At 40.2% G+C, this 23,433-nt stretch overlaps 2 protein-coding genes and 1 pseudogene across 2 annotated transcripts; 2 read left to right on the top strand and 1 right to left on the bottom strand.

The window, feature by feature from the left end:
* Positions 1 to 622: 622 nt before the first annotated feature.
* On the top strand, positions 623 to 6,064 carry LOC148046452 (vomeronasal type-2 receptor 26-like). Its single transcript, XM_087712039.1, has 4 exons — positions 623 to 1,417; positions 2,562 to 2,789; positions 3,550 to 3,676; positions 5,163 to 6,064. The coding sequence occupies exons 1-4, from the start codon at positions 623 to 625 to the stop codon at positions 6,062 to 6,064; spliced, it is 2,052 nt and encodes a 683-aa protein (XP_087568165.1).
* A 1,873-nt stretch (positions 6,065 to 7,937) lies between these two features.
* LOC148046451 (uncharacterized) lies at positions 7,938 to 10,095 on the bottom strand (annotated as a pseudogene).
* A 5,414-nt stretch (positions 10,096 to 15,509) lies between these two features.
* Positions 15,510 to 22,507, top strand: LOC148046450 (vomeronasal type-2 receptor 26-like). The gene is made up of 4 exons (XM_087712037.1): positions 15,510 to 16,304; positions 16,715 to 16,942; positions 17,681 to 17,807; positions 21,606 to 22,507. Exons 1-4 carry the CDS (start codon positions 15,510 to 15,512, stop codon positions 22,505 to 22,507), a joined length of 2,052 nt encoding a protein of 683 aa, XP_087568163.1.
* The last annotated feature ends 926 nt before the right edge of the window (positions 22,508 to 23,433 follow it).

The raw sequence follows: 23,433 nt of genomic DNA, 5'->3' as shown, positions 1-23,433 counted from the left end.
AAACCACAAAATTTGGGATGCTGGAGACAGGGGGGTCTTGGTGCCGGCATCAGTCCTTGCTGAAGGGGTGTGTGTGTTGTGTTGAGGTCCTGGCTTGCCCCCCCCCCCCACTGCTTCAGCCTGGCATTGCTCTGAGGTAGTTGCCTGGAAGGACACCCAATCCCTGAGAAAGAGCGAGCGAGTCAAAAACTTCGTGGCCAGTCAGCCTTCGGTGTTGGCAGGAGGAGACGTCACAGCCTGGGCTTGATCTGCAGGGGCTTTCCTGCTTCCTCCCCATTTCTCTCTGTCTTGGGGCCCTCCTCCTGGGGGGAAGTGGGGGGTGACTGGAGAGAGATGAAGGAAGGCTGCTTGGTCAGCCGGCTGTTTTGAGGGAGGATTCTGGGGTACCAGAAGACCCCTCCTCCCCCTGCTGAATTTTGACTATTCTGACACATAGTCAAGGTCTTTTTAACCTTTTTGACAGACAGACAGACAGACAGACAGACAGAGATACCATGCAGGATTTTGTCATCTTTCCATTTCATTCTTCTTTGAAACATATGGTTCTTTTCCCCTCTAGCTTTCTTATGGTTCATTTCAACCAACACTAAATTATGACTCCCACTTCTCTTCCTTTTACCGCATGGTTCCAAATGAAGCCCTTCAACTTCGGGGGATAGTCCAGTTACTTTTGCATTTCTGGTGGAAATGGGTTGGCCTTGTCCTTATTGATGACCAAAGTGGAGAACATTTCTTGGAGGTTTTGCAACCCATATTTTTTCATCAGGGAATATGTACAGACTTCATAAAAAGAATTCCAAAAACCCACCCAATGTGCAGTATAGAAGAAATTCTTGAAAAAATTCCTAATCAGATCTCAGTTTTCCAAAATAGCAGAGCCAATGCAGTTGTTGTTTATGGAGAAACGGTAACCTTGTTCTGGCTGGCAGATCTTTTATGGTGGAATGACATTGGGATGAGCATGCTAACTTCAGAACATAAGTTCAATGTTTCTTCGGGAAAGGTGTGGATTTCAACAGCCCAGATTGATTTTGTATCCAACAAGTTTCAAACAGATTTCGATATACAGATCTTCCATGGTACCCTTTCCTTTTCAATCCATTCACAGAAAGTTTTAGCCTTTGAAGAATTTCTTCAGAAAGTAAAGCCTTCTTTGGAAAATGGAAACAGTTTCATCGATAATTTTTGGGAAAATGCTTTCAGTTGTTCAATTTCAAACTCAACTGAAATAGATGCTTGTACTGGAGAAGAGATGCTGCAGAATCTTCCCACACCTTTCTTTGAAATGAGCATGACTGGTCACAGCTACAGCATCTACAATGCAGTTTATGCCATGGCACATGCCTTAAATATGATGTATTCATCCAACCGCAGATCTAAGGCAATATCAATATCTCAAGACATTAAGCCCTGGAAGGTAACAATTCCTTCCTAACCTTACTGCTGTGAAGCACAGGGTTTATTACAGAAATGTAAAAAAATACAATTAACAATACTTTATTTGTATTAAAACATATGATATGCAGAAGATGAAGATGGATATAAAAATAACATATTGAAATATTGAATAAATGAATAATTAAAAAATGAAGGATAATAATTTGAATATGGAAATAATAAAAGATCTTAATTTAATTACCATATTTTTCAGAGTATAACATTCCCCCCCAAAAAAGAGGCTGAAAATTTGGGTGCGTCTTGTCTTCATTTTTTTTAAATTAAATTTTTCTTTCACAAGTTGATGAGAAGCTGATTGTGCAATGGGTTTTAATTGCTGATGTGCAGCAGGCACTAATTAAAAGCAGTTCAGAATGGGGCTCCAGCCGCTCAGCCAAATATAGTTCTTAAAAAAAAAAAAGCACATCCATGCTAGAAAACATTACAAAAAACATAGAACTAAATTCGTGTACGTTAATTATAAAAAGCTAGGCACAAAAAACCCCACATGTGTGGATTTCCTGAGCTTTTGTTATAAAAATGTCTCAGTGATACATTTCCGGCACTGAAGCCCTCCTCAGTTGTTTTCTTTTTCTGTCATAAAAAGTTTTATTTTCCATTTTCATAGCATATAATCACATGTATACTATAACATAGTCAATATCAAGTTGTATTATTAAGTACTTACATCAATTCATCTTACCATCAACTGCCAAGGAAGGGGAAAAAAAGAAAAAAAAAGAGAAAAACCCAGTTATTGGCTCTTCTGCTCTCCATATACCATATTTATACCTTATCCGACACTTTCTTCCCCTTCTCTCCTCCCCCTTTCTACATTCTGTCCTTCCATCATTTTCTACTCTACATCCCCTTCCTTTCTCCTTCTCCTCTCTCCCCTTACCACTCCTCCTTATACACCTCATCTTCCCCCTTCACCTCTACTCTCTTCCTATCTTTCTTCTCTCCTCTACTTCCCACTCTTCAATTTGGGTGTGTCTTAAACTTAGATTTTTGGAAGCTTTTTTTCAGCCCTAATGAGATGCAAATGAGCACAGGGTTTATTACAGAAATGTGAAAATGTTTCCTGTGTACTTTTTCAAATAGTTTATTTTTTCCCCCACAAGCTCCATTCGTTTCTTCAAAAAATCTCTTTCAACAACAGTGTTGGAGATGAAGTGACCTTGAATGAACAGGGAGAAGTTACGGATGGATTTGATCTCATCAACTTGGTCACTTTTCCAAATGGCTCCTACGCCAAGGTGAAAGTGGGAAGACTGAATCCTAAAACCCCTTTAGAGAAAGAATTTGTGGTGGCTGACGAAAGAATCCAGTGGCATGGAGATTTCAAACAGGTAGCAAAAAGATAATTGTGCTGAAAAACGGGCTTGGTGGCTTGCTTGCTATCTAGCAGCTTGTTTGTTTGTTTGTTAATTAATTGGTTGGCTATTTTATTATATTTGTTCATTTAATTTATATTCTGCCCAACTCACTATCCATCTGAACAGAATGGGTGGCTTGTTCACTTGCTTGTTAGCTTCCAGCTTATTCGTTTATTTAATTATTTATGTATTTATTTGTTTATTTATTGTACTTGTCTATTTAATTTATATTCTGCCCATCTCGCTACTCATCTGAAGGTGGTAGCAGATTTCATATTAACAAACACACAAAAAACATTTTTTTCAAAACTCTCATAAGAAATTTGAAGCAAATGGCCACTGGCATATTTTAAACATAAAATTATTAGTAGGGAGTATATTTTTGGGAGGCAAATAAATAATGAACTAAGAATTTGTGTACAAAACCTTGAAAATTCTTAGAGCCATGAGCCTCTAAATTTATGTGAAAACCCTTCCATTAATCTGAGCAGTTGACCGATGAAAACTGAAATAGAGAGTAGAGTACAGTGTACTGTAGTGGAATAGAGTAAAGTAGAGTAGAGTAGAGTAGAGTAGAGTAGAATAGAATTCTTTAGTGGCCATGTGTGGTTGGACACACAAGAGATTTGTGTCTGGTGTATAAGCTCTTTGTGTACATATAAGAAACAAGTGATAAATCATGATCATAGTCATCCTAAAAATGCATTATCTCCATCCTAATGTTTTTGGACAGGTACCCCCTACTTCTCTTTGCAATGATCCGTGCCAGCCTGGCTTTCACAAGGTCAAGGAGGAGTCTGGGGTCTTCTGCTGCTATGATTGTCTTCAATGTGAGGAAGAGAAGATTTCCTATCTGATGGGTACGTCTGCCCCATTTTTAAGCATACCAGAAATGAGAGCTAATAAAGTTTTACTTCAGTCATTGCTTGACTTCCTCTTCCTCATTCCATTCATGAAGAAAAAGAAATATCACTCACTTTCAAATTTTTATTAATCAATTTAGAATCATCAGCAAAAGAAGAAGCATGATAATGAATTAAAGATAAAAATATTGGAGAAACAGATGATTAAATAAGTAGTCTTTAAAGGCTGCCATGAGGGGGAGGGATATAAAACTTTGATTGTAGGAGATGACCAGACTTGATGTGATGTACACAAGGTATCTGAGACTAATCCATCATTAGTGTCAGGTACCTTGTGCCCACCTTGAATTCCATTGATTCTTATAGCCTACTTATTTCCTTTGCCTGTTAGTAGTTCAGATACTTGTAGAGATCGTAATAATAAACAATAAACAGAGAGAGAGAAAGAGAGAGAGACAGACAGACAGACAGACAGACAGACAGACAGACAGAGAGACAGATTGACAGACTCATCTAGATACCCAAGCTTCGTGACGAAAATATGTTATCAGGCAATGCAGGAGACATTCGGGTCACTCCGGTTCAATCTGTTGGCTTGGCTCAGTAGTGGTCAGTGATTGAAACACATAAGGGAATATTGCTCCCACCGCTTTGAATCTGGAAGCAGTTCCATAGGTGGAAGGCATAGACATTTTGGTGAGGTACCAACATTTAGTACTGTAAGCAGCCCCAGACCACTCCTAAGTGAAGCATTGGAATATCTGCCACTGTGAACTGAGGTAACGGAATGTGAGGCATCTGGCAGTTGGAACAGAGTTATTTTCAGGTGGGGAGGGGGAATAGAACTCCTTAGCATCATAATGTGTGAATTACCGTGTAAGGATTACCAATGATCTGGTGGCCATTTTGAAAAATCCTTTCTTAGTGAGCACCTGGAAGCCAAGAGGAACATATGTGCCAAATTTCAAGTTTGTGGGCTTTACAGTTCTGGAGAATTTGCGATGAGTGAGTGGTATTTGGCTTTTATATAGATAGATAGGTAATTATATGAGCCGTGGTGGCATAGTAGTGAGAAGGCAGTATTGCAGTATTGCATCTACTGACTACAAGGTCCCTGAAATTTGCAGTTTGAATCTCACTAGGCTCAAGTCTGACACAACTTTCCATCCTTCCGCGGTCAGTAAGAAGAGGACCCAGATTATTATTACTTTGTAAACCGCTTAGAGAGGGCTTTAAAGCACTGTGAAGTGTTCTATGTCTAACTGCTATTGCTATATTCATTTGAACTGCCTGAATTTCCTGATTTCCTTGGCCTTGAAATTGATCATGCGACAGACAGAAGAGACCTTCTTTACATCACACCCTTTTGACTCTTTCTTTAAGGCAGAAAGCATCTTCTTTCCCAGGGTCTGATAGAACCACCTACCAAGGCTCTTGACCACAAAGATTCTCTACTAAGACTCTTCACCTCTTTCTATTTCAGATATGGATGACTGTATCAGTTGCCCAAAAGATCACTATGCAAAAGATGGTGAAAATGTGTGCGTTCCTAAAGTTATACATTTTCTCTCCTATAAAGAACCTTTGGGGATCACCTTGACTTCATTTACTATCTCCCTCTCATTGACTGCGTCTTTTGTGCTAGGAGTTTTTATTAAGCACCAGCACACGCCAATCGTCAAAGCCAACAACCAGGGTCTCAGCTACAGTCTGCTTGTATCCCTCATTCTCTCCTTCCTTTGTGCATTCTTCTTCTTTGACCGTCCCATACAAATGACTTGTCTTCTTCGACAAACATCCTTGGGCATCATCTTCTCAGTGGCAATTTCATGCATACTAGCAAAAACCATCATGGTGATCCTGGCTTTTTTGGCCATCCAGCCGCATTCCAAGATGAATAAATGGATGGGGAGAAAACTGCCAGTTTTTATTGTCCTCTCCTGTTCTCTTGTCCAAGCAGGCATTTTGGCCACCTGGCTGGGAACCTCACCACCATTCCCAGATGTTGACATGCACACATTAGAGGAAGAGATAGTGTTGGAATGTAATGAAGGCTCAACTGAAATGTTCTATTGTGTTCTAGGATATATGGGCTTCCTTTCCATTGCATCTTTCTTTGTGGCCTTTTTAGCCAAAAATTTACCCGATAGCTTTAATGAAGCCAAGTTCATCACCTTCAGTATGTTGGTCTTCTGCAGTGTCTGGCTGTCCTTTGTTCCAACCTATATGAGCACCAAAGGAAAATACATGGTAATTGTGGAGGTCTTCTCTATCTTGGCCTCCAGCACTGGCTTGCTAAGTTGTATCTTTTTCCCCAAATGCTATGTCATTTTACTAAGACCTGACCTAAATCGCAGGGAGCAACTAATAAAGAAAAAGAAATAAATGGTGTGGTATAAGAGAATTAGAATTTCTTCCTTTAGCTCAGAGGTGTCAAACTCAAGGCCCGGAGGCTGGATATAAAATGTAGAGTGCTTAGAACAGGACTGCGTGGCTGCCCTGGAAACTGTGAAGGATTGGCCCACAGTTCCTCTGCTTGCAGCCCTCCTGAGCTTCATCTTTGCTGGCAGAAGGTTGCAGGAGGCCATTGCAGGCAAAAATGGAGCACACAAGGGTTTTGGGTGACACTCCCAAACTCCGTTTTCACTGGCAGAGGGTTGCAAGAGGCCGTCGCAACCAAAAACAGAGCTCAGGAGCCTGTTTTTGCTGGCAGAGAGCATAGGCCACCACAGGCGTACGACACAATCGACGTTGAGCTGACCATGCTCCCACATGCCCTCCCCAGGTCAAAGAAATCCCTGATGTGGCCCTCAATGAAATTGGGTTCGACACTCCTGCTTTAGGTGAAGACTAAACATCTTGGTGTGGACTCACAAAATAACCTTTTTCTGACGTTTCTCCCTCATGTTCATTTTCCAAAATGTAAACCCTGGGAAATTTGTTACTAGAGATATGTAATGCAGAATCCGAATGTAAAGGATCATATTTGGATACAATTGCAGTAAGTTAAAGGAATGTTATGAAATTTGTATCTAATTTTATTTTTGGATCACCCTACATTCAATGCAAAAGTGTGCACCAGCGAACATTGTATGCAAAAGCAATAGCAATTCTTCTTACTTACTTGTATTTATTAGCTATATTTCACTTTCTATATCATTTAGATATGCCTTTTAATATCCTCCTTGTCACTATTTATTTCTGAGTCCATTTGTAAAGAATAAATATATTTAGTCTTGTTAAAATACTGACCAATTTTCTCTTCCACCTTTGAAACACAAAGTTATGGGTAGGAAGTTGAAAGGCTGAGAATAAAGAAAAAAGGACAAAATCAATTAAGAGATTGTAGGTGTGGCGTCTCCTTCACCTTAACCTTTTCTGCACCTTATGCCACTCTTACTTTCCCCAATAAACATGTAAACCATGGAGCTTAAATGTCTATGGTGATTCTCAATCATCTAGGTCATGGTTGAGAGCCGAAGAAGCTTTTGGCAAAAGAAGCAAAATAAAGCATGATATGAAACTACTGAGAAGGACATTGGGATGACCTGAATGGAAGTTCCTTCATTTGCTAAATTCTTGGAGTGAGGATAATCCAGGATCTGACCTTGTTTCCCATCTAAACTCAAGAATGACAAGTAGTGACTTGGCCCTTAGAGAACAATTTCATTTTAACAAAATGCCTAGTGTTTTCATATTGGAAGAGGTCAACTTTTTAGGAGAAATTACATTATAGGACACATTGGAAATGTAATCCCCATCCTTGGTCTTACTTCCAATTGATGCAGGATCCCTGCATGTACACTCTTTCTTAGAGGGATAGTATGATATAGAGAGGAACATAGATTATGTATAAATGTCAGATTTTGCAGCAATCTAACCAGCACCCAAGTAAATAATTCAGCAGGATTCATTTATAGAAGAAAATTGTTTATGTACAACAATATAAAACATGATCAGGGGTGGACTCCTGCCGGTTCTAACTGGTTTGCTAGAAGAGGTTCTACAAATCTAGCATGCCGTTTAGAACCGGTTCCAGCAGTGGAAGGCCCCCTTGCACGCTCACCCATGGGCCCCACCCACCCGGTTGCTGTTGGTCCACTCGCTCTGCCTGTCCATCCGCACCACGCCTCTAAGAGCCCTTGGCTCTCTATTGCTGCCTGCCGAAGAGGTAAGTAAGCTCTTTGCTGGTGCAGCGGCTTTTGGGGCTAATGGAGCTTGGGTTTCCAGACTGACAGCCCGTGCCACTTCTGGATGTCTATTGCAGTTGCAAGGAGCTGAGGAGAGCACGGAGGAGAGCCCGAAGGTTCTTGCCACTCTGGGAAGCCGCAAAAGCGGCAGGGAGAGGTGCGCGGCTTGGTTTAGCCTCCCTGAACATCACAGCAGCAGCCTCAAGCACGCCAATCTCAGAATTTTTTGCATCGGGGCGTGCTGCAAGAGGGAGGGAGTGAAGACCTTTTTCAGATTGCTGGTGGTAGAGGTGCGGGCCCATCGCCCTGTGCTCAGAAAAGCAAGTCCAGGGAAGTCCTTTGCGCCAGCCGGAAAGAACTTGCCACAATTTGTTATCATCCACACAATCAAAGGCTTTAGCATAGTCAATGAAGCAGAAATAGATGCTTTTCTGGAACGCCCTAGCTTTCTCCCTGATCCAGCAAATGTTGGCAATTTGACCTCTAGTTCCTCTTTCTCTTCTGAACCCTGCATGTACTTCTGGTAGCTCTCGATCCATAGACTGCTGGATCCTAGCTTGTAGGATTTTGAACATAACTTTACTAGCATGTGAAATGAAAGCGATGGTGCGATAGTTTGAACATTCTTTGGCATTGCCTTTCTTTGGAATTGGAATGTAAACTGACCTTTTCCAAACCTGTGGCCACTGTTGAGTTTTCCAAATTTGCTGGCAAATTGAATGCAGCACTTTTACTACATCATCTTTTAAGATTTTGAATAGCTCAGCTGGAATACTGTCCCCTCCACTAGCTTCCACTAGCTTTGTTGTTGCTCAGATTTCCTAAGTTCCATTGGACTTCACTTTCTAGGATGTCTGGCTCGAGGTCAGTAACCACCCCATCATGGTTATCAGGGATGTTAAGCTCATTCTTGCATAGTTCTTCTGTGTAATTTTGCCACATCTTCTTAATCTCTTCTGCCTCTGTTAGGTCCCTGCTGTTTTGGTCCTTTATCATTCCCATCTTTGCATGAAACATTCCCTTCATATCTCCAATTTTCTTGAAGAGATCTCTAGTCCTCCCTATTCTATTGTTTTCTTCTATTTCTTTGCACTGTTCATTTAAGAAGGCATTCTTATCTCTTCTAGCGATTCTCTAGAATTCTGCTACCTCTGGTACAATGTTGTGAACCTCTGTCCATAATTATTCAGGAACTCTGTCTATCAGATCTAATTCATTAAATCTATTGGTCACCTCTACTGTATATTCATCAGGGATATGATTTAGTTCATACCTGAGTGCCCTAGTGCTTTTTCCTACTTTCTTCAATTTAAATTTTGCAAAAGAAGCTCATGATCTGAGTCACAGTCAGCTGATGGTTTTGTTTTTACTAACTGATTAGATCCTCTCCATCTTTGGTTTGCAGAGGACATAGTCAATCTGATTTCTGTGTTGACCGTCTAGTGATGTCCATGTGTAAGGTCATCACTTGGGTTGTTGGAAAAGAGTGTTTGCTATGACCCTCATCTTCTCTTGACAAAATTCTATCAGCCTGTGCCCAGCTTCATTTTGTACTCCGAGGCCGAACTTGTCTGTTATTCCAGTTATCTTTTGGTTTCCTACTTTAACATTCCAATCCCCCATGATGATAAGGACATCGTTTGTTGGTGTTACTTTTATAAGGTGCTTTAGGGTTTCATAGAACTAGTCAACTTCATCCTCTTCAGCACCAGTGGTTGAAGCATAGACTTGGACTACTATGATGTCGAATGGTTTGCCTTGAATTCGAACTGAGATCATTCTGTCATTTGAGGCATTGTATCCCAGTATTGCTTTTCCTACTCTTTTCTTGACTATGAAGGCTACTCCATTTCCTCTGAGGGATTCTTGTCTGCAGTAATATACCTGGTGGTCATCTGAATTAAATTCATCCATTCTTGTCCATTTTAGTTTGCTGATTTCTAAGATGTCGATATTCAGTCTTGTCATCTCTTGTTTGACCATGTCCAGCTTGCCTTGGTTCATGGATCTTACATTCCAGGTTCCTAAGTAGTATAGCTCTTTACAGCATCGGACTTTCCTTTCACCACCAGATACATCCTCAGCTGAGCATTCTTTTGACTTTGGCCCAGATGCTTCACTCTTTCTGGTGCTGCTAGTAGTAGCCTCGCACTCTTCCCCAATAGCATATTGGACACCTTCAGGCCATCTTCCAGCATCATATCTTTTTGCCTTGGTACTGTCCATGGGTTTTTCATGACAAAGATACTGGAATGGGTTGTGATTTCCTTCTCCAGTGGATCACATTTTGTCAGAGTATGACATGTCCATCTTGGGTGGCCTTGCATGACATAGCCCATAGCTTCATTGAACTATGCAAGCCCCTTCACCACAACAAGGCAGTAATAATCCATGAAGGGGCATAATTTCTTATACACTGACAATAAATTGTATGTATACATCATACATTTATTGAAGCGATTAGAGCTGAGCTTCCCAGCAACCATAACAAGTACAAAAGTGACCCTATGTGTATGCTCGGGGGAAAAAAGAAGCAGGTATCATCCAATTCCAAAGGGAGATAAAATACTTTCAGACGTACTTTATTATTCGGTCATTGGGATTCAGGAGCTCCATTCCATGTAACAACATATGCGTAGTTCAGTTGAAGTGAATTTGTTTGCTTCCGTGTTTTTGCACTTTTCTAGAATAATTATTACAATTATGGAAATTGCTGATGTTGCCTACTTGTCTAGCCAGACGTCTGGTGACTTTGCAGAAGACTAAAAGACTTGGAGAGAAAAAGAAGAAATAGCAATATAAACCAACAATATAAATCAACCACAGAGAACTGCAATTAGGGACTTAGTATAGCAGAGATTTGCCACTAACTCATGGCAATTTGTCCAGCTGATGTTAGAGTTATGCTTAAGACAGCTTTCTCTTAAATACCTTTCAGTGCATGCTTTCATAATCCCACTTTAATATATCTCTTAGCAGATCAGGGAAGCTTGTTTCATAAACCGGGCTGATCTAGTAAACAGACATGGGGAAAACTTCCCTTTAGGTATAGGTTTAGCTTTGGGAATGGGGAGATGTGTTGTGTTGGCAATCCTGCTATTGCTACTTCCTAACACAGTGGGCAAAGCAGGTTCTGTTAAATGCATCCAAAGTGAACCTCATCGCATCTTACAGGAGTGGCACAAACCAGGTGACATCTTCATTGGTGGGGTTACCTCTCACATCGTTCCTCTTTTGTCTGAGATAACGTTTACAAAGGTTCCTTCTCAAGACTGGATATACTTTCCAATGTAAGAAAATCATTTCCCCCCCTTTCTCCCAAAGCTTTCGAGGATGATTAGAGGCTCTTCCTTTTGTTTGTTTGTTTATTATTGATGTGTACATATTTTTGTACAACTTAGGGAGGCATTTCTTAGGATTTCTTTGAAATCCCAAAGTCTTAGAGGAAATGACTTACTCTTGCTTGTTACAATTTATATTAGTTGTTTTATTTAATACTTTAGTATGATTTATGTTGATTGTTATTTAATATTCTATGACTATAACAAAGAATTGTATTCTTGCCTCCAGAAGTTGTAAATGCTCTAAAACTGGAAGCTTTTAAGAAGAAATTGGATAACTATTTGTCTGAAATGCTGTAGGGTTTCCTGCCTGAGCAAGAGGCTGGACTAGAAGACCCAGCTCTCTTCCAACTCTGTTATTATATAATTCTATCTCATGGTTTATGATGAACATATTTTTATTATGATTATGATCATGATTTATTATTTGTTGCTTTCATGTACTGTATACTGAGAGCATATGCACCAGAGACAAATTCCTTGTGTGTCCAATCACACTTAGCAATAGCAATAGCAGTTAGACTTATGGGGCTTTCAGCCCACTCTAAACAGTTTACAGAGTCAGCATATCGCCCCCACAGTCTGGGTCCTCATTTCACCCACCTCAGAAGGATGTAAGGCTGAGTCAACCTTGAGCCGGTGAGATTAGAACCACTGAACTGCAGATAACAGTCAGCTGAAGTGGGCTGCAGTACTGCACCCTAATCACTGTGCCACCTCGGCACCCCCTCGGCACCCTAACCACTGCGCCACCTCAGCACTTGACCAATAAAGAATTCTATTCTGTTCTCTTCTCTTCTCTTCTCTTCTTTTCTCTTCTCTTCTGCACTGAACTGCTCCATTCCATTCCAATTTGCCACAGGCCAGCTATTCTGACTTTTTCTCTATTCCCTCTTCTTTCTGCTGGATAATCACATGGCAAGAAGTGATTTATGTATTTAGAACCATCTAGTTCCAACTATGATTCATGCACCACAGTTCTGATGTGCCTATTCATTCTTAAGTCATCCAGATTTATCTCGATCATTTCTTCTTCTTTCCTGAAAGAATCCACAAAAAGCAGTTTTCCTGATGCAACATACTGGGATTTTTAAAAAAATAAAATGGGAAATCAACAATCCTTCTAAATATTAATTCCTTTCAATGGGATATGCATTTTATTTTTTCCTCTCTAATAGCAAACATCTCTCCTAAAATCTCCAATGGTCCAAAAGCTTTTCCATAAATCAAAATAGTGTATATCTTGTGTGGAATCTGTTAAAAGGGGGTTTATTGTTATTTCCAACGAAAAACAATAAATAATTAAAATAATTGATTTTAATTTCTGCCTAAAATCATCCAATCTCTTTCTTTGTAGATTGATCACCAAGTTCATCCAACATATCCTAGCCTTGGTCTTCACCATTGATGAGATCAATGAGAATCATGAGCTCTTACCCAATGTTACTCTTGGGTTCCACATCCATGACAGCTATACTGATTCAAGGACAACCTTTCGGGCCACTTTGGACCTGCTCTCTAAATCACATCAGTTTCTTCCTAACTACAAGTGTGGAAGCAATGGAAAATTAGCAGGTGTCATTGGTGGATTAAGTGATGATACTTCCTTGTGTATGGAAGAAATCCTAGGCATTTACAAAGTTCCCCAGGTAGGAATTATGGATGTACACCATGAAATTGATAAATAATCTGATCCTTAGTTCCTTCTCATTTTCTCCTGGTAGAAAATTGACCATCCAAAAATATAACAGAAACATGATTTAAGAAAAGGATTGAAAGTATAAGGACATAAATAAGTACATCATGGCACCTGAATATGTGTCTTTTTGTATGGGTTCACTCCTTTTGCAAAACAATTATTATTGAGACATTCTCTCTTAATTACAACCAGTTAAGAAATTTCTTTTTAAAATATAAAATTATGGTATAATTTATGTTGGAATTGAGGAGGAGGAGGAGGGGGGAGGGGGAGGGGGAGGAGGAGGACTGCATTTTGTTTTTCATGCCTATATGTAGAAGGCAGGAGAAGAAGGAGGAGGAGGAGGAGGAGGAGGAGGAGGAGGAGGAGGAGGAGGAGGAGGAGGAGGAGGAGGACTGCATTTTGTTTTTCTTGCCTATATGTAGAACCTTACTTTTTTCACCATTGAATTTCATTTTGTTAAATAGTGCCCAATGTTCAAATTTGTGAAAATCCTGCTGTAACTTAAGCCTCTCTTCTGGAATGTTGGCTATTCCTGCCAGCTTGGTATCTTCTGCAAATTGATGAATTCCCCATTTATCCCCTCATCCAAATCATCAATGAAGATGTTGAAGAGTACTGGGCCTAAAACAGAGCCTTGGGGTACTCCACAGCATATTTCCCTCCATGTAGAATCAGTTCCATTGAGGACTACAGGTTGAGTGCAGTTGGTCAGCCAGTTGCGAATCCATTTGGTGGTGATGCTGTCTAACCCACATTTTTCTACTTTATCTACTAGTAGGTTATTGTCTACTTTATCAAATGCCTTACTGAAGTCCAAGTAAATTATATCAACGGCATTCCTCTGGTCCACTAATTTTATCACTTTGTCAAAGAATGCAATAGGATTAGTCTGGCATGATCTGTTTTTGACAAACCCATGTTGGGTTTTGGCTATTACTTTGTTTGCTTCTAGGTGTTCGCTGATTCCTTGCTTTATAGTATATTTAATAAGTATTAGTACAGGATAACATTTTATAAATTACACTATAGCCATCTAAATAACTTTTTAGTTTAGAAAACTTTCAGTATGCCATCTATTTCTTGAATCTTTGAATGACAAGAAAATCTTTAATATATGAAAAAATGTGTACGTTAAAAACTGTATTTTATAGGAACAGGAGATTACTCCAGCTAGTATGTGTATTCACACACACACACATGAATATACAAACACACAAATATGGAAAGCTTTTTTTAAAGTATACATCTCCAAATTCTGTGTCATGACTATCTTTTAAGGATTACATTTCAATTCTCCAAACGCATGGAGCACAAATCAGTAATCAAGTTGTTGTTTTTGCTACTTTTCTTAGTCCAAAAGCAGTGGAAAGAGGGTGATGATGAAGAATAATAAGAAAAATGATACTGTTAGAAATGATAAAACATAAAACATTGGCCCAAAACAGAGAAAAATTTCCATCAAATAATTCATTAATGTATGTAATATAACATTTGCCTTTGGACTTATTTTTAAATATTCCATTAAACTGCTTAATTATGAAATTGTAGAGCAACATATTGATTAAAAAAAACACTTGGTCTTGGATATTTGTGTTTATACATAACACCCGATTATAATTGAATATATTATTGGCATCTATTGAAATGGACTGAGAGGGAGCGAGGGATGCAAATAGAAGATGGATCGATAGATAGCAATAGCAATAGCAGTTAGACTTATATACCGCTTCATAGGGCTTTCAGCCCTCTCTAAGCAGTTTACAGAGTCAGCATATCGCCCCTGCAGTCTGGGTCCTCATTTCACCCACCTTGGAAGGATGGAAGGCTGAGTCAACCTTGAGCCAGTGAGATTAGAACTGCTGAACTGCAGATAGCAGTCAGCTGAAGTGGCCTGCAGTACTGCACCCTAACCACTGCACCACCTAGATGATAGATAGATGATAGATGTACTGTAGATAGATAATAGATAGAGATGATAGATAGATAGATAGATAGATAGATAGATAGATAGATAGATAGATAGATAGATAGATAGATAGATAGATTGATTGATTCAGTAGACAGACAGAGATCATAGATAGATGATAGGTGATGTTCATCCATCGTGTTCAAAGAGGACCTAGTCATCTAAGAGATTGTGGGCTGTCCACGATGTGTCCGCAGGTGGCTGGTAAGGCCTAAATGGGCACAAAACGTTCTGTCACATGTCAGGTGACATGTGTGGGCACCATTGTTGCAGCTTCTGCAGCTCTGGCTTTGTGGAGTCCCTGCTTCTGGGATTATAGATAGATAATATGAATAGGTGATATACTGTAGATAGGCAGACAGATAGATGGATGATAGATAGATAGATAGATAGATAGATAGATAGAGATAGATAGATAGATAGATAGATAGATAGATAGATAGATAGATAGTAGATTTGTAGTAGAGAGAGATAAAACAGACAGACAGACAAACAGAGATATTATGCAGGATTTTGTCATCTTTCCATTTCATTCCTCTTTGAAACATATGGTTCTTTTCCCCTCTAGCTTTCTTATGGTTCATTTCAACCAACAGTAAATTATGACTCTCACTTCTCTTCCTTTTACCGCATGGTTCCAAATGAAACCCTTCAACTTCGGGGGATAGTCCAGTTACTTCTGCATTTCAGGTGGAAATGGGTTGGCCTTGTCCTTATTGATGACCAAAGTGGAGAACATTTCTTGGAGGTTTTGCAACCCATACTTTCTCAGCAGGGAATATGTACAGACTTCATAAAAAGAATTCCAAAAACCCACCCAATGTGCAGTAAAGAAGAAATTCTTGAAAAAATTACTAATCACATCTCAGTTTTCCGAAATAGCAGAGCCAATGCAGTTGTTGTTTATGGAGAAACTGTAACCTTGTTCTGGCTAGCAAACATTTTATGGTGGAATGACATTGGGATGAGCATGCTAAATTCAGAACATAAGTTCAACGTTTCTTCGGGAAAGGTGTGGATTTCAACAGCCCAGATTGATTTTGTATCCCACAAGTTTCAAACAGATTTCGATATACAGATCTTCCATGGTACCCTTTCCTTTTCAATCCACTCACAGAAAGTTTTAGCCTTTGAAGAATTTCTTCAGAAAGTAAAGCCTTCTTTGGAAAATGGGAACAGTTTCATCAATAATTTTTGGGAAAGTGCTTTCAGTTGTTCAATTTCAAACTCAACCGCAATAGATGCTTGTACTGGAGAAGAGATGCTGCAGAATCTTCCCACACCTTTCTTTGAAATGAGCATGACTGGTCACAGCTACAGCATCTACAATGCAGTTTATGCCATGGCACATGCCTTAAATATGATGTATTCATCCAACCGCAGATCTAAGGCAATATCAATATCTCAAGACATTAAGCCCTGGCAGGTAACAATTCCTTCCTAACCTTACTGCTGTGAAGCACAGGGTTTATTACAGAAATGTAAAAAAATACGATTAACAATACCTTTTTTGCATTAAAACATATGATACGTGGAAGATAAAGATTGATATAAAAATAACATATTGAAATATTGAATAATTTAAAAATGAAGGATTATAAGTTGAATATGGAAATAATGAAAGATCTTAATTTAAATACCATATTTTTCAGAGTATAACATTCCTCCCCCAAAAAAGAGGCTGAAAATTTGGGTGTGTCTTCTACTCCGAACATAGATTTTTTGGAAGCTTTATTTTCAGCCCTAATGTGATGCAAACAAGCACAGGATTTATTACAGAAATGTGAAAATGTTTCCTGTGTACTTTTTCAAATAGTTTATTTTTTCCCCCACAAGCTCCATTCGTTTCTTCAAAAAATCTCTTTCAACAACAGTGTTGGAGATGAAGTGACCTTGAATGAACAGGGAGAAGTTACGGATGGATTTGATCTCATCAACTTGGTCACTTTTCCAAATGGCTCCTACGCCAAGGTGAAAGTGGGAAGACTGAATCCTAAAACCCCTTTAGAGAAAGAATTTGTGGTGGCTGACGAAAGAATCCAGTGGCATGGAGATTTCAAACAGGTAGCAAAAAGATAATTGTGCTGAAAAACGGGCTTGGTGGCTTGCTTGCTATCTAGTAGCTTGTTTGTTTGTTAGTTGATTAGTTAGTTAGTTAGTTAGTTAGTTAGTTAGTTAGTTAGTTAGTTAGTTAGTTAGTTAGTTAGTTTGTTATATTTGTTCATTTAATTTATACAGCTCACTATCCATCTGAACAGGACAGATGGCTTATTTACTTGTTTATTTGTTTATTTATTGCATTTGTTCACTTAATTTATATTCTGCCCATCTCGCTACCTATCTGAAATGGGTGGTAGCAGATTTCATATTAACAAACAAACAAAAACATTTTTCAAATCATTCTTAAGAAATTCGAAGCAGTTGGCCACTGGCATATTTTAGGCAGCAAATTATTAGTAGTGCGTGTATTTTTGGAGACGCAGGTGAATAATGAACTAAGAATTGGGGTACAAAAACGTGCAAATCCTTAGAGCCATGAACATCCAAATGTATGTGAAAAGTCTTCCTTCCATTAATCTGAGCAGTTGACAGATGAAAACTAAAATAGAGAGTAGACTACAGTGTAGTGGAGTGTAGTAGAATAGAGTAGAATATAATTCATTAGTAGCCATGTGTGGTTGGACACACAAGAGATTTGTGTCTGGTGTATAAGCTCTTTGTGTACATACAAGCAACAAGTGATAAATCATGATCATAGTCATCCTAAAAATGCATTATCTCCATCCTAATGTTTTTGGACAGGTACCCCCTACTTCTCTTTGCAATGATCCGTGCCAGCCTGGCTTTCACAAGGTCAAGAAGGAGTCTGAGGCCTTCTGTTGCTATGATTGTCTTCAATGTGAGGAAGAGAAGATTTCCTCTCTGATGGGTACGTCTGCCCCATTTTTAAGCATACCAGAAATGAGAGCTAATAAAGTTTTACTTCAGTCATTGCTTGACTTCCTCTTCCTCATTCCATTCATGAAGAAAAAGAAATATCACTCACTTTCAAATTTTTATTAATCAATTTAGAATCATCAGCAAAGGAAAGAGAATGATAATGAATTACAGATAAAAATATGTGAGAAATAGATGATTAAATAAGTAGTCTTTAAAGGCTGCCTTGAGGGGGAGGGATATAAAACTTTGATTGTAGGAGATGACCAGGCTTGATGTGATGTATACAAGATACCTGAGACTAATGTATCATTAATGTCAGGTACCTTGTGCCCAGTGACGTGCGGTGACGGTTACCGTTGGTGAGGCAAGACCGCAGCAGCGGTGAGAAGCAACGTCCCCGGCACTGTGTCCGACAGGCGTCTCGCATTTATGGTGGACATAAATGCAAGAGGACAGTCAGACACAGTGGCGGGGATGTTGCTTCTCGCCGCCGTCGTGCTCCACCGCCTTGCCCCCCCCCCCAGCCTCCTCCGACAAACAATCCTGATGCCCCGGCCTGCAGCCAACCCAGCACCGAGCCTGGACTCACCGCTCTCCTCCTCCTCCCCCCCGCTTGGTGCTGGGCTTTAAAGGGGTCTCCCCTTCCCAGGCAGCTCGCCCACCCAGCCAATTCCTCCCACCACCACCACTGTGTTTCAACAGGCCAGGCGTCTCACGTTTATGGCGGACATAAATGCGAGACGCCTGGCCTGTTGAAACACAGTGGCAAGAACATCCCTGCCACTTCCGTGCTCCGCCGCCTTGCCCCCCTGCCTCCTCCGACCCCACCGCTGTGAAGAAAGAAAAAAAACCACACACAAACAAACCTCACAATAAAAAATTATTTTTTTTATTAAATTACAAATTAAATTACAATAAATTTGAACCCTCCCTCCCTCCGTTTGATCCACCTTTTCCAGCTGTGGAAACTCTCTCAACTCTCCTCTTGTCTGCCCAACGTAAGCATGCTAACGTAAGCGTGCTCATAAGGCATGATTCGCTGCTCCCCGATCAGGAGGCGGGAAAATCAGTGCCTCTTTTGCATATGAAAGTGTTTGCTTGTTAACTCCTCCTTAACTTTTAAAAGGCGAACAATTCCTTAGGCAAAAGAGGCCCCGAGTTCTCTGGCCTCCTCCCATAGTTAACACTGAGAGCAGACACCAAGCCACTGTGACTTTGAATCTGGTAGCAACTACCCTGGCTTTAATTATTTAAAAAAAAATATTTAAAATTCTTTCTTTCCCTCAGGAGACTGGTGAGGCCCCGCCTCCCCTGCCTCTAGTGACTGCACGTCCCTGCCTGTGCCCACCTTGAATTCCATTTATTCTTATAGCCTACCTATTTCCTTTGCCTGTTAGTAGTTCAGATACTTGTAGAGAGCTTAAGCTTGCAATAAACAGAGAGAGAGAGGGAGACAGAGAGGGAGACAGAGAGGGAGACAGAGAGGGAGACAGACAGACAGACCTGGATACCCATGCTTTGTGACGAAAATATGTTATCAGGCAATGCAGAAGACATCCAGTTCACTCTGGTTCAATCTGTTGGCTTGGCTCAGTAGTGGTCAGTGATTGAAACACATAAAGGAATATTGCTTCCACCGCTTTGAATCTGGAAGCAGTTCCATAGGTGGAAGGCATAGACATTTGGGTGAGGTACCAACATTTAGTACTGTAAACAGTCCCAGACCACTCCTAAGTGAACATTGGAACATCTGCCAATTTGAACTGAGGTAACGGAATGTGAGTCAACTGGCAGTTGGAACAGAGTTATTTTCAGGTGGGGAGGGGGAGTAGAACTCCTTAGCATCATAATGTGTTAATTACCATGTAAGGATTACCAATGATCTGGTGGCCGTTTTGAAAAATCCTTTCTTAGTGAGCACCTGGAAGTCAAGAGGAACATATGTCCCAAATTTCAAGTTTGTGGGCTTTACAGTTCTGGAGATTTTGCAATGAGTGTGTAGTATTTGGCTTTTATATATATGGATAATTATATGAACTATGGTGGCATAGTAGTTAGAAGGCAGGCTACATCTACTGACTATAAGCTGCCTACAATTTACAGTTTGAATTTCACCAGGCTCAAGTCTGACTCAATTTTCCATCCTTCCGAGGTCTGTAAGAAGAGGACCCAGATTATTGGGGGCAATATGCCTACTTTGCGAACCACTTAGAGAGGGCTGTAAAGCACTGTGAAGTGTTGTATAAGTCTAAGTGCTATTGCTATATTCATTTGAACTGCCTGCATTTCCTGATTTCCTCGGCCTTGACATTGATCATGTGATAGACAGAAGAGACCTTCTTTTTTTTTTTAAAGTAATCTTTATTAGTTATACATTTTTTTAAGAGTAAAACATACAAATACAAATACAATTTTAAACATACAACCACCCTCCCACCCTCCCGTGGTGACAGTCATTCACAGCCCAACTTTTTTTTTTCCTTCCTCATTGTTAGGTCTCTAAGCCACATCTTCTCATTACAAAATTCAGGGATCTATTACAATACCCATGTTCACTTTTAACTTTCCCCGTTTTAAGTCCCTGCTGTTCTCCTTGTCGCCCACATATATCATAAGTTCCAGCTAAGGTAATGTTCCGTTTCTCCTTTGTCCCTCAGCCAACCCGTCATTCTGTCCATTTCTGCACATTCATTGATCTTTTTAATTATAGCATCTTCCGACGGTATGGTAGTTGATTTCCAAAATTGTGCATAAGTTATTCTTGCGGCCACAATTATATGTAGGCTCAAATGCCATATTGAATTGCTCATGTTTTCTGGTTTAATGCTTAGTAGAAGGTTCTCGGGTCTCCATTCCATGTTTGCCCCGGTAACCTCTTTTAGCCATTTTTTAATCCTTTTCCAGTATTTCATGGCCTCAGTACAGGACCACCAAATATGGTAGAATGTGCCATCCTTTCTTCCACATTTCCAACACAATGGAGATAACCCAGGAAACATTTGGCTAACCTTGTTGGGGGGAAGTGCCACCTATAAACCATCTTGTATATGTTTTATTTGAATGCTGTAGATATTGTAAGTTTAATGGTCTTACTCCATAAATCCCACCATTTGCCCATTTCAATCTCATAGCCAAAGTTTCTCTCCCATGCTATTAGAAGGCTTTTATCCATCTCTTCATTAGCACCTTGGCAGGTCAAAAATTGATAAATCTTCGATAACATTTTCTTGTCTCCGCCAAACAAAATCTTATCTAGCCCCTGAGGGTTTGGGTAGATCCCAAACCGTACCTTATCGCTTTTAAACCTGTTTCTAACCTGTAAATATTCCCACCATTCCAGATTCCTGCCCTGCTTCTCTAATTCCATCTTTGTTTTCATGTTGCCATCTTCTGTCATGATGTCTTTATATGTTATGTTTCTTGTCTAATTAAATACACTGGGATGCGTTAAGGCCTCTAACGGTGCCAACCAGCATGGAACCCTAAGATAGTATTTTTTCCTCATCTTTTCCCAGACCCCCATCAAAATCTTCCGAATATAATGTCCCATGAAGTACCTATGGGGGGTGTCTCTTTCTTGCCAGAGGGAGGCATGCCATCCCTGAGGGAGGTCATGTCCCTCTATAGCCAATAGGCGCCTTCTACTCAACATCACCCAATCCTTCACCCATGTCATAATTGCTGCATTATAATATGCTTCCCAGTTGGGTACTCCGAAGCCTCCCAGTTAGAAGGCTCTTGACCACAAAGATTCTCTACTAAGACTCCTCACCTCTTTCTATTTCAGATATGGACGACTGTATCAGTTGCCCAGAAGATCACTATGCAAAAGATGGTGAAAATGTGTGCATTCCTAAAGTTATACATTTTCTCTCCTATAAAGAACCTTTGGGGATCACCTTGACTTCATTTACTATCTCCCTCTCATTGACTGCGTCTTTTGTGCTAGGAGTTTTTATTAAGCACCAGCACACGCCCATCGTCAAAGCCAACAACCAGGGTCTCAGCTACAGTCTGCTTGTATCCCTCATTCTCTCCTTCCTTTGTGCATTCTTCTTCTTTGACCGTCCCATACAAATGACTTGTCTTCTTCGACAAACATCCTTGGGCATCATCTTTTCAGTGGCAATTTCATGCATACTAGCAAAAACCATCATGGTGATCCTGGCTTTTATGGCCATCCAGCCACATTCCAAGATGAATAAATGGATGGGGAGAAAAATGCCAGTTTTTATTGTCCTCTCCTGTTCTCTTGTCCAAGCAGGCATTTTGGCCACCTGGCTGGGAACCTCACCACCATTCCCAGATGTTGACATGCACACATTAGAGGAAGAGATAGTGTTGGAATGTAATGAAGGCTCAACTGAAATGTTCTATTGTGTTCTAGGATATATGGGCTTCCTTTCCATTGTATCTTTCTTTGTGGCCTTTTTAGCCAGAAATTTACCCGATAGCTTTAATGAAGCCAAGTTCATCACCTTCAGCATGTTGGTCTTCTGCAGTGTCTGGCTATCTTTTGTTCCAACCTACATGAGCACCAAAGGAAAATACATGGTAATTGCGGAGGTCTTCTCTATCTTGGCCTCCAGCACTGGCTTGCTAAGTTGTATCTTTTTCCCCAAATGCTATGTCATTTTACTAAGACCTGACCTAAATCGCAGGGAGCAACTAATAAAGAAAAAGAAATAAATGGTGTGGTATAAGAGAATTAGAATTTCTTCCTTTAGCTCAAAATCAAGGCCCCAAGGGTGGATATAAAATGTAGAGTGCTTAGGACAGGCCTGCGGGGCTACCCGGGAAACAGTGAAGGACTGGCCCACAGTTCCTCCGCTTGCGGCCCTCCTGAGCGCCATCTTTGCTGGCAGAAGGTTTCAGGAGGCCATTGCAGGCAAACATGGAGCACACAAGGGCATCGGGTGACACTCCCAAGCTCCGTTTTCACTGGCAGAGGGTTGCAAGAGGCCGTCACAACCAAAAACAGAGCTCAGGAGCCTGTTTTCGCTGGCAGAGAGCATAGGCCACCACAGGCGTATGACACAAGTGATGTTGAGCTGACCATGCTCCCACATGCCCTCCCCAGGTCAAAGAGATCCCTGATGTGGCCCTCAATGAAATTGGGTTCGACACTCCTGCTTTAGGTGAAGACTGAACATCTTGAGGTGGACCCACAAAATAACCTTTTTCTGACGTTTCTCCCTCATGTTCGTTTTCCAAAATCTAAACCCTGGGAAATTTGTTACTAGAGATATGTAATGCAGAATCTGAATGCAAAGGATCATATTTGGTTACAATTGCAGTAAGTTAAAGGAATGTTATGAAATTTGTATCGAATTGTAATTTTGGGTCACCCTACATTCAATACAAAAGTGTGCACCAGGGAACGTTATATGCAAAAGCAATAGCAATTCTTCTTACTTACTTGTATTTATTAGCTATATTTCACTTTCTATATCATTTAGATATGCCTTTTAATATGCCTTGTCACTATTTATTTCTGAGTCCATTTTTAAAGAACAAATCTATTTAGTCTTGTTAAAATACTGACCAATTTTCTCTTCCACCTTTGAAACACAAAGTTATGGGTAGGAAGTTGAAAGGCTGAGAATAAAGAAAAA

This window comes from Thamnophis sirtalis, unplaced genomic scaffold (genome assembly GCF_051295495.1).
Source record: "Thamnophis sirtalis isolate CommonGarterSnake01/CBP01778 unplaced genomic scaffold, rThaSir2_p1.2 scaffold_4, whole genome shotgun sequence".
NCBI lineage: Eukaryota > Metazoa > Chordata > Lepidosauria > Squamata > Natricidae > Thamnophis > Thamnophis sirtalis.
Note: the sequence above shows the minus strand (reverse complement) of the source record. Positions and strands in the feature narration are given on the sequence as shown.